A 12,516-nucleotide genomic window follows, 5' to 3' on the forward strand; every position below is an offset into this window, starting at 1 on the left:
TTACTGAAGTTTGATTTCATATGTGGAGAAGAAAAAGTGCCATCTGATATCTGTTTTTATTAATAGCAACTACAGAGTTTAGTGTCCTCTGCACCTCAGTTCATCAGACATATCATTTCACACCCACTCAGGATACCTGGAAGATACAATGATCATGTCTGCTGGAAGATGTTGCCCATTGGTGACCTTCACAATATCGCCTACTGCCACCTATTGAATCAGGGGCAGGAGCACAGTAGCATGAAAGAGAAAAACAAACAGTTCGCTTGTCTGGAAGGTTAGTTTGTTATTTTCCTTCACCCAGTCAAAAGAACAGCATCATGCACATAACACTTAGAGACATAGTGCTTCTGAAAATCAGAGTACTTTTCATTGCAAGTTTGGAAGTCCAGTGTCAAAATGTTTCCCTTTCTGAATGTGAAGTAAACCCTTCTATATAGACAAAAGTTTACATGCTCAATCAGAAACTTCCCCAGCTTATTTTTAAAGTGATTTTTCTCTTCTATATTCCTGTTTTTATCCAAATTAGAGTTTATTTTTCTTTAAGTACAGTCTTATCTCACTTATGGAAAGATTTTTCCATGTAAAATAGTTTTTAATCTTTAAACTTATTAATCTTCCTCAAATGTCAAGAGTTTCTCATCTTCCTCATTTCTCACCTTTCCATCTATCCTTGTGCGTTATTTACCCTACCCCGTCGTCATTACCATCTTCCCCTAGCCTTCTTTAGTTTCACTGCTTGTATTAATCATTTGCAAGAGGTATTGTCTCTACAAACAATACCAACTAGTTCTTCCTTGACCTCTAGTCACTTGAAGTGTAAAAAGTTCCAATTTCAAGAATACTGAAAACACAAGGGAGTTTCCATCACCCTTAACAGTAGTCACATGCCTGATCCTTCTTAGGATGAAAATCCCATTCAGCTCCCTCATGACAGCAGGCCAGGACTACACTGCTGAGCATCAGGCTGCTGAGCATCCAATGGACTGCTTATAGCCTCAAATGGGCTTAAAACATTTTAACACATTAATTTATAAGAATGGAAATAGATGGTATATTTGAACATGCAGATTTATTAGTTAAGGAAAACCTTATTCTGATCCCACAGAAAGACTCCTTGTAATTTTACCAGGAAAAAGATCAGGAATCTACCTTAAGTTAAACAAGTTGGGTACCATAGAACAGCTATTCCCTTAACAGCAAATGCAAGCATGGACAACACGCAGAGGCAGACACAGGCTAATTCAAGGAGTGGTTAAGAAAGCAAAGGCTTTAAGAAAAACAGATTCCAGGTTCAGCTTCTGACGCCATCTTACAGTTCAGTGTTTTCACCATGGAACACTGTAAGCAGACATCAGCATTAGGCTTCAGAGTTCTTGGCAATCTTCAGTTTTTATTATAGCCTAACACTTCAGCAGACCTGAGTTCAAGCCTCCTGAGGTGGGTATCATTTCTGAGAAGGTTTAGAAGGGTGTACTTTCTCCTCAGTTATCATAGCTAACAGAGCTAATTTTGTCCTTAACAAGGAAGGAGTTGGAAGAGCCACAGTTAGGTCTATGCATCCTGAGGAATTTCAGTGAGTTCTAAAAATAAACATCACAGGCTTCTTACACAGTGCTTCACAGGACTTGGGTTCCAAGTGCCGATGGTAGTAGCAGGACCTGTGCCTTATTTGAGCAAACCTTTTACTAATTAGACCCAAAACCTAAGAATTTTTCCAAGCTCAAGCTTCACAATAAATCTCTTTGATTTTCAGGAGAGTATAGTTGATGCATCATGGTTATACATTGCAAAGAAAGTCTGTTTTCAGTCCATTTCTAGAACACTAAATACTGTTTGCACCTTAGAGCACATTAACTGTCCAAGCAAGTTTTTACAATTCATTAGTATTTGACTGAAGAACAGTACTAGGATTTAAAGGTGGGTACTCAGCTGCTCCAGGCAATTCTCACTATTGTTACAGAAAGGATCCCTCCCACTCCAAGTCACAAAAACTCTCATGTGATACAAATTAATTCTAGTCCTCTTAAATTATTCCAGCAAGAGAAACTCTCAAAATAAAAAAATCCAAGATTTTATTTACCTCTTTCCAAATAATGTTCTGCCACATCCCATTTCTTAGAACTGGAAAGAAAATTTCATTAGGTCAAAATAAATATCAAAAAAATTTGAATGATTTCTGAACATGCATAAATAAGCAGTAGGGGATATTAACTGGAGTGGGAACACGCACATCAAAAGTATTTTTCAGAAGGTGGGACCACACATTGTCCACAGCTGTAGACATGTGCATCCAAGAAAGAGGAGGAATTTACTCTTAATATTTATATGCAGTCATTATCATCATCTGCTAGAGACTAGATGGTGGCCTGACTTCTTCACGGCCTCATTTCAAACTAATGCACAGAAGGTAAGCACCACTACCCAGCTGAAAATTGAACTGCCTTAAAACAAACGGTATTATTGTCCACTGCCAATCAACACCAGGAGGCATATTCATCATATGAAATGATTTATCACAGAGTTTTTAATTCTCACTTTGTCCCCACATTTTACTCACTTCCAGGAAATATCTGAAGAAAAGAAAGCTTCATTGACTGACCCATCCAACCTCACTCTCATCTCAAGCTTCAGCCCTATATAGGGAGTTGAGTGTCAAGCAGGTTTTAAATCCTACTGAAAAGGAGAGATTAGCTTTGCTGGAAGTCCTAAATGCTGAAGCTAAAGTCAAAGCAAAAAAGGATGCAAGGTCCTGATACAGACCTTAAGCTTCTGTAGTGCCCAAGTCCCACACTGCTGTCCTGACATGCTCATTGGTCATCTAATCTGGAATATGCCTTTTCACTTGAATAGTTCCTCTAGTTGCTCCTAATCTGTTCTGCACGTACTTAACAATACCCTAGCCTAAACAGTAAAGTCAAACATTTTGCTCCATCATCCTTCAGCAACCAAGTCCAAGAAATCCAGTCCAGTTGTGAGCACATCAAGTACACCTAAACAAGATCAAGCACTTCACTGAAGGCATCTGTGGCCAGTTTCAGAGAGGCTCAAAAAGTCTATATCAGTTCAAAGCTGAAGAGCCCAGCCCCCTCACTTTCTGGCTATGAACAGTATGAACAATTCTCTCCTCAGTGCTATGCAATTCATAACTAGCTCAACTGAAGAACATGCCAAATCCCCGAAAGATAGCATTTGACTGGATGCAGCCTCAGCTGCCCTACTCAGGTTAGGCCATTCCACAAACGAATGCAAGAATCATCAGGCCAGAGCACAAGAAGCCCATATCTTGATCCTAGCTGTCAGGCAACACACTTGGGAGCACAGAATCCTGAGATCTGTACTTCTAATACTGCAGTTTACTTCATTATGATCCATCCTCTATTTAATGTGAAATGTGTGGACAGCAATAGAAGCACTGGTAGTGCTATGTCCAAACCTTTGAGCTTCCACCTGAATAAGTATACAGTAGTTCAGAATCAGAACACAGGTTTATAGCTCCGCTTCCTTCTTTCTTCCAAGCTGTGTTTGATCTGAGCTTTGCTCAGTTCAGAATTCAGTAGAAAACCTGAGCCCAGGATCTCAAGCGAGAGACACGTACCCGCAGCCTTGATTCAAGAACCTAAACCCTCAAAGACAGACCCCAATGCTTAGCATTTCCTATTCCGAGCTTTAAGCAGCTCCCATCCACAGATGGCTCACATTGTTGTATGTCTGCATGCAATGAAGTCACTTAGTAACTTCAAGTGTCATGAACCTGGCCTTTGTGTACAATGATTTGCTTTGTTACAGGAAAACACTTTAGCTTTCATGCTTACTGAAATCAATTTAGCCATTAAAATTAAATAGTCAAGCAAATCACTGAAGCACCTACTTTTGGTGGAGGGGGCTGGGGGGAAACACTGATAACCTCAAAAGCTAACAACAAAACTTACTTTAGATATAATAGTTCAGAGATTTTGGGGTTGCAATTTTCCACCTTCTACTCTGCTTTACCCACCATTGTAGTAGTACTCCAAAGGACAGAAAAATACTTTCTATAAAGTATTTATAGGAGTACAAAATTGGTAAGGTTTTCATTTACAAGATTCTTTGGTTAACATGGCAAAGAACAAGTGTTTTAAAGAATTCTACTCAAAAACATAGTTTCAATATAAATCTGTTCCACTTAGGTCTAAGAAAAATCACTGTGAAGGAATCAAGGAGTATGAAGGACAGATTCAGTCTGAGATTAAGATACCTGATAAGTGCCTACATGAAAGCTAACATCTGAACTCCCATTCTGGTCAGGGTATATCTATAACTTAATGTAGTCACTCACACTGAGGTGTCTGTGGTCATTTGAAGCGACCTGATATCTCACATGGCTTCCAGCTGCTGCTCCTCAAGGACATGCATCTGCCATTGGTCCTGTGGAAGAATCTGCCAGCCCTGTACTGGCATCTGCTTTTCTAGGGCATGCTATACAGTATAAGTGTTTGTGGTTTATCCCATAAAACAGCAAAAAGTGGACCAACAGATCAAAACAGTCAGTGCTGAGCTCTCTACACCTCTGCAATATGCTGTTCAGTGTCTTCACTTAGGATTAGATTTAGTCTGGACCCTAGTTTCAACGTCCTCTCCACATATACCACTTGAAGCTGTTCGAGACATGAAACATCAGCTCAGAGCCTAGCACACTCTGACCCCTAAAGGAGATACACATTGTACACCGAGAGCAGAACAACTTGTTTAGTTTCCTCCAAAGGCAGTTTAATTCATACATATCAAAACCATTCTGTGAACTAAGCCAAAGTTTTCAGTTGAGAATTTGCTTTAAAATCGCATTATTGACAGCTCAAAATCAAAGCTAAACGCAAAGCCTACTGAAGTAAACACTTGGTCACTGCAGACAGAGTTTACAACATAGCTTGGTGAGTCAGCCAGATGTCAACTTTAGGGTGAGTTGAATTGCTCTCTAAACTGATTGCATTGACTAAATCTCACTCAGCACAGAGAAGTTTGGATTACTAAAGGCACATACAGACACCTAAATTTAATGCATCTTAATCCCACCCTGAACATGAACTAGCTTTTCATTCTTATAATGCAAGTATAATAACTAGACCTCTAACTTTCCTCTCTTCAGAAAAATGAGCATATAGAGTTTTAGGTATCATTTTGAAAACTGTATTCAGAGTTTTTAAATGTAGAATAAAACCTTAGTTAAAATGAGTACCATTTTTCAAGTACTGATTTCTGTTTAACCCCATCAGATTACCTTGTGTTCTTTAAGGTTGTCTCTCCGTGCTTACTGTGATAAGCTTCCTTTAAAATGTTTATTACCATGTTTTCTGTCTAACTACAAATGAATTAGACAGAACTGCCTATGCTACCTTTAAAAGAGCAGTCTTTCATACGACCTATAACAAGGCCCGTTGTGCTACAGCCAGTTAATTGACGATTTCTCAGGGCTAATAAATATGGTGCACTTGCAGCATCTCCCCAACAAACCATGGAAGAGAAATCACCTCCAAGAATGGGTAAAGCAGTGCTGTCTTTGATAGCCATTAATATAGAGTCTCAATGATGAACTTATCTTCTCAGGCGTGAAGAAAAAAATACCTCCCTGAAAGCAATCCTGTGAATATTTTTGCTTCATAATTCAACTACAAAGCTAGTGGATTGTTCAGTTTCCTCCACTTCTTTAAGTATTTCTCTATTTTTTTGACACTTGAGCTAAATGTATTTGGGAGGAAGGGCTTCTACTCAAAGCTCACTTTCCTATGTTTTCAGTTTGAACAGTAAATTGCAGTCAGTGATGTCCAGAAATTCTCTGAAGGGCAGGAAAGGAGCTGTCCAACAGGGACCACTGAAGTCCCATGACCTCACACTAAGTCCAACCACCAGATAGTGGTCAGCCTCAGCACAAAATTAGCTCTTCATATTTTCTGCACAGGTTTTCTATTAAGGGACATGAAAATCCAAGTAGTGTTTTCAGGTGTTCAGTGTCAAGCAGTTTCCAGTAAGTTGGGGAAAACAGACATTTAGCAGAAAGCTTTTTCCTTCATTGGCATTTCAAGGAAACAAACCCACAGAATCTCCACAGTTCTTCCTGTATTTTAAGGGCAGTGGCATTTAAGAAGAATGATTTTTAAAAAACAAAATCATTTGAAGCAATCTTTCAAAGTTTCAAGAAATTTAAAGTATCAAGATGGAGGGTTTGGGGGGGGTTATTTGGTTTTCTTGGGGGGAAATTGTATAACTTTGGAGAGCCTTGAGACTACATCTACACATTTTAAAACTCTTAAAAGAAAAAGTGTCACACCATTTACCTTAGCAAGTGTTTCAGACTGATGCAGACAAAGTCCTAACAAAACAGTAACTCATTCAAGAAACATGCACTCACCACCATCATGACAGTTTAAGCAACAGAACTGTTTAAAAATAAGTGTTCTGACATTCACTAGTTTCACTTCAAATACTTGCTCAAGTTTAAGACAGCTTAGTCTTACCTATTGTTTTCTTTTTATTTACTGTACTGTCTGCCTTATGCCGTTTCTGCAAGAAAATAAAACATGTCATTAGGCTAAGATTTCAAAAACATTAACCCAATAGCTAGAAACATGACAAACTGCAAGATGATGCATGAAGTCCTTTCTGCCTTTACGTTAGATTTCAAAAAAGAAAACCCACACATAAATCATCTAAACCCAGAGATTTATAAAAGGAGGGAAAAAAGGCAACTTTAAAATGAGAGTCCCTATGTTGGAAATCAAACTCAGACTTGGATCAAGAGAAAACAAAAACCAGTCTCCAAAACTGAAACGAGGAACAGTGAATGCTGGCATACCTAGACTAAAGGTGGAATATACATTCTGCATGCTATTTGTTTTAACTGCAATTCAAAGTTAATTTATTCATCAGGACTTTGCATAGCAGAAAGACCTGTTTATTATAAACAGTATCTAAAAAGCTTAATATAGGTTTTCTCCAAAACAGTTTGCTCAATTCTAAAATGCTTTTTCAGTTTTGAAGACTAGCAAAGTTCACTTTTCTGTCAGGACTGTACAGTGTCACTAAAATGACCATGTCCTCCTAACCAGGCCTTTCTAATGAAAGCACTAGTAAACAACTCCTGAAGAGGTAGGAGGAAGTGTTCTGGCTTTCAATAAAGTGTTTCCACATGACTTTCTTGTTTGCCATATATCTGTAATGGAAGATGCCTAATTTACCTCAGCATGCTATAGAAATTCTAGTTAAGTCAGCGACTTTGAAAGTCAAAAGGGCATTTTGTAATTGTTCAGCAATGACTTGATACACAGTAAGAGAGAGATGCACAGCTTTGTGGAGCTCCAGTATTTTTAGCCCTTTTTCTGTCTTTAGCACTACCTCCCCCAATACTCCATACTCACATAGTCTTCTATAATTTCTTTGATGCCAGCAATAGTTAAAATAAATAGCAATGGCACCAAGGTGGTATATCTTCCTGTTGGAGAGACATCAGGAATTTGCTGTGAACAGGAAAAAAAAAAATCCATTATTTACTTTTATTTAAAGTAAGTTTCCAGCAAATTTAGAATTTTTATGAAAAGCTTGGACAAGAGAGAAGGTAGAGCTTGAATTCCAATTTGTGCCTCATAGGCTAACATACACACCCAAATAAGAGATGTCAGAGCTCTAGGCAGATTTGAAAAAACTGCCACTGTAAAGCAAGAAAATGAAATTGTTCTACAGGCCTTTTATTCTTTGTTTCTCCTCTCTCCCTAAGCAAAGCATTCAACTGATGTAAATCATTGATTCTAGGTGAACATCTACACTATCTGAACAACCAGCAGTTTCACAAGAAACTGTACATGCTATTTTTCAGTATGGTCAATAGCTTCATATTTTATGGTACTATGTTATTTGTATTTACTTATTAAGAAAAATAAACAATTTGATTTTAGGAAATATATTAAAAAACCTTCCATATACCTTCTAATCACAGTGGTAAAATGAATTGCCTATCTTTTAAAAGCATACAACTCATTAATATTACTATTTAACATATTCTTAAGTACATCTACTTCTTTGCAGTTGAACACTGAGATTCAAATAACTGTTATACTGTATGACAGTTTTTCATTTTATAATAAAGGCAAAACAATAAGACTATACCTGCAGTAAGGCAACGAAGAGGAAGAATGCATTTGCAGCTTTTCTTATCTGCTCATACAGGAATCGAGGTAGAAATGTCACCACACTGTACTTGGCTGTGCTGCCGGTTAGAAGAAGAAAGGTTTTATTTCTAAGCACTCCAGCTGAACATCATGCAGGGACTATGGCAGACAACTTTAAGTTAGGCTTCTAAAGCCGGTGTTATAAATAGTTCAAAGACCATACAGTAAACACAAGCACAGAAATACGGAGGAAATGACAAGTTATCTGTGCTATAAGGAAGAGCTGTACAGAACAGAAGAGGTTATCACACAGTAGACCTAAAGGCTGACAGTTCCACTCTACCTTTACTATTGGATGAAGTATCAGATGACAAAATTTGGTATCAGCCCAAACTTCAGCACCATCAGCATGTAATGCTTCAGCTCAATCACTTCGAAGCATTTAATCAAATGCTTATCCCTCATCATAGCCTGAAACTTAAGTGTGTTAGGGTGGGCTCAATTGAACAGGGGAGAAGTTAGAAATTCTATAGTGCCTTTTTAAAATGTCCCTTTTCACAGTTCAGAAGCATGTTCAGTTATGAATACTAGACCATAAGAAGAATATGCACACTTTCAGAATAATCTTTTCTGGCTATTTTGCAGCGCCATTATATTCATATTTCAACTACCTTAACACAAAAATATACTGCAATAACTGGTCTCAACAAGCTATACGATTTCTTGTCTCTTACAAGAAATCCAGCAATGGTTATTGTGATATATCCGGATAGAACTTCAGAATAAATATCAAAATGACAAGAACATTTACCCATTTAGTTTTACAATAGAGCCATGACTACATGGGAATGGCTTATACATTACCAAAACCAACCTAAAATGAGATTAAGACTAGCTATTACACAAGTCCTCACTCTCCAAGCCCATTATTTACATTCCAGTGATCTACATGCCTTCTTGATGCAGGTTCTGCAGCATGATGAACCTTCTTGTGCTGTCCGAGCAGCATGATTGACCAGGTCTATCCATAGCATGTAGTGTCCCATTATATGGGAAAGAGGATTATTTGCTAGAATAAAACTAGAATTACTCTAACCAATGAGAGAGCTATGACATCTCCCCTGGATCAGCCAGAGAAGGTGTTCTGAAGGGCATTACTGCAGCGAAGAGAAGCAACTCTCCTTTTTCGCACCCCCCACTGAATTACCACAGCACCCTCCTCATTGTTAACTACTGAGCACCAGCATAAGTTGGAACTTTGTTCTTAAAGTGTTTGCAGCTGCAGTACGACTTTCATCCCCGAACTCTGGTAAGTTCTACTACAGTTGGACAACCTGCATCAAAGATTTTTATTTAAAAAAAAAAAAAAAAAAAAGACGACTTGCATTCCTAGTGACCAGAGGATCCAAAAATACTCTTTTGAAGAGAGGCTGAATTGTTTCCTGAAGCACTAGTAACACAGTAAGATGCTGTCACACAGGCAAGATGCTATCATATCCAAGTTCAGAATGGTGCTCTTGGCACTTTTGGGATTAAGACTGGCCCTCTGTGGAAAGCTTTTTCAGTTCTCTCCCACCAGTATGGCTTTCAGATCAGTTGAAATCCATGGCATTACCATTCACAAATAATGAAAAACAGATATAATCAAGTGTTTTATTTATATGAGCTACCTTTCCCAATTAATTGATTGCTATGCATAAAATTCTTACTACACCCTTAATCCACAGGCACTTCAGGTCAAGGGGATTCTCTGTCTACGTACAAGGTTAGAGAATGGCAGTCTCCAAGACCTTTTATTTATTTGCTTTAATCCCTTTCCTCTCCCTCTTGTTTTGCCTATCCCCAGGCCTAAGCCATCTAGTGAGATTCAGCTTCATCTGCCTCAGACTAGAATGGTAACAAGTCACAATATGGCACACAGTGTTATGCGAAGCTCTATTTTTGGAGTAGAACCACAGTGGGGTAAGTTAAACAAGATGATCAAGAAAGATCCTATCTTATTAGGCTGGTCTGGTTATATTTCAGTTTCATCTGGTTTCCTCTTCAAATAATTAAAGACCCCTGCCAGACTCTGTGCAAGTCAGTTATTACTTTAACAGAATGTCTAGAAAGAAAGAAAACAAAAGACAGCATAACAACATTTCTAGTATTACAGGCTATAGACATCCTATTGCTACTAACACTCAGCAAAATCATATATTAATGTACTCAATGTGATACTTCAAAGAAAGTTGAAGTGGTCAGAATTCAACAGTAAGTCCATGCTACCTGATTTGTTTGAATGAAAACATGCATTCAGATTGAAAGCATATAATGTCTTCATTTTTACAATAAAAGTACTGTAAGTTAATGCTTTGAAATGCTATTAGCTTCTTCAAACTAAAATTGAAAGCTTTTTTTTAGTTTTAAGTCACATTTGCTTAGTCCCAAGTGTAATATAACCCTCCTATAATACACAGCATAAACAAACATGCAGAAGTCTCAGCAGAGCTCTTGCATCTTACTACAAAAAAGGGGAGGGTGGGGGTTAACCATGTTAACAGTTTAGACCTACCACAGAAGTCCCCAAGCAGCACCAACTAATCAGAAACCCAGAGTTGGCAGATTTCAAAGTTCCCTCAAATTCTGCATCCCAGCCACATATAATGTTTTACAGACCACTGAGCTACAGAAGAAGAAACAGAATAATACAAAAAATGTGTTCATGTTGTACATCAAAATGGTACACCCATGGAGTTTGCTAGGATTACATTAGAGGAGGAATTGAGCTCTGACTGCAACCAAGCTGAAACAACTTATTAACAGTGTTCTACTATTTACTAACTTCTAAGTGTAACTAGGGTCAAAACAATATTCCTACTCTGACAACTGTGTTAATGCCAACACAATAAGGCTTTCTTTTGAATGAACTTTATACATACTAGTCCCTCCAGTCATGCAGTTTGTTACCTAAGTAACATGACAGATGCTTACAAAAAAACAGGCATGGCTCCAATTAGACAGAGGCATATTCAGCTGTTGCCATGCACACCAGGAACAGTAATCACATGTTCTTATAAAAAGCAGGTGTGCATTATTATTTAAAAAGAAAGCTCCTTATGAAAATCTAAGCTGGGCAGGAGTATTAGTTTATTTGCTGAATCGAGCTCTGAAGAGCAGCTCTCCAAAGGGCAAATACAATAACTGCGAATACGAAAGCAACGTGCTTCCTCTTAACAGACACACACATTGTAGGTGACTCTTCAGCATAATCAAAGCTCAAACAGAGCCACTACAATCTACAGGTGAGGAGGTAGAAACTTTATGCAGCTCATTTGCAGCAAAACTTTGGTCACTAAAAGAAGATGAACACCTGCAAAGGTTAGTCCCCAACCAGCTCTGGTCAGTGCCATCTTATCTTCCAAGAAATGCCTGGTAGCCAACCCAGGGACATCGGGTCTGCAGTTCACAGAACCGGTTGTGGCGGGGCAGAAGGGGAGCACATGCAGGAAACCAAAGAACTATAACTGGCATTTTCAAAAGCAACAGCTGTTGACTGTACAAACCCTGCTTAACTACGGAGTTTGATATTTAAACAGATATCCAAATATCAAAAGGAGATCTGTGTGCAACTCAATTCAGATGAAAATGATGAAAGATGGAAGTTATGTTTCAAGTTATACCACTGTATAAATCAGGAGGAACTCCAAAACCCATTAAATTAGTTTGGATACAGATCAGTACAGCTGAAAGCAGAATCTGGCCCCACTTTTTCTACAACAATGCACAGAGATTTTCTAAAAGCAACCACTGTGTAATTTGAGCAAATTAATGTCATTCACATATCTTCACTCATTACCATGCTACTGAAGTACCAATGATTAGTCATTTTGATAATATTCATAAAACACTACCAAAAAACTATAAGCCAAGAAACTCAAAGAGTAGTTTTGCAGTATAGTTTCCCATTTGTTAACTTGGAATTTTGTAATGACAACTCCCATACCTGCAATTTTCCCTATTTCCCCTCCCCCCCTTCCCAAAATACTTCAAAGTGAAGCTTTCCTCTATCTAATGATACTTTAATGAGCAACAAAAGCCTCTGGTAACAGAGTCAAAAAGGTTGCTTCCTCGAGAAGGGTATGTATGCTGGCAATACGCAGCTGAGTATGGCTCTACATTTTCCAAGTCAGACATTTAGCAGCTCCACTCCTTCATCGAGAATTTTATTAAACTATTTGACAGCTCTTTAAGACACAAATTGAACCTTGTTATATTGTGAAAAATAGGACCTTCTTGAGATGCACCTTATTTCTCCAGGGGAGGCAAGTATGACAAACTGCCCTTTCCTAGTTAGCATTCACTTACAGCTATCCACTCTGCGGTTCTCATACTTGAG

The 12,516-nt window shown here is 38.2% G+C and overlaps 1 protein-coding gene across 1 annotated transcript in view; it reads right to left on the bottom strand.

The window, feature by feature from the left end:
- ATP8A2 (ATPase phospholipid transporting 8A2) overlaps positions 1–12,516 on the bottom strand; it is a 330,956-nt gene that overhangs the window by 282,066 nt on the left and 36,374 nt on the right. The window contains 5 exon segments of the mRNA XM_013962146.2: positions 137–210; positions 2,084–2,124; positions 6,492–6,537; positions 7,392–7,490; positions 8,137–8,236. Of these exon segments, the coding sequence (XP_013817600.2) occupies positions 137–210; positions 2,084–2,124; positions 6,492–6,537; positions 7,392–7,490; positions 8,137–8,236 (360 nt within the window).

The sequence above is a fragment of the Apteryx mantelli genome, chromosome 1, assembly GCF_036417845.1.
Source record: "Apteryx mantelli isolate bAptMan1 chromosome 1, bAptMan1.hap1, whole genome shotgun sequence".
NCBI classification, from domain to species: domain Eukaryota; kingdom Metazoa; phylum Chordata; class Aves; order Apterygiformes; family Apterygidae; genus Apteryx; species Apteryx mantelli.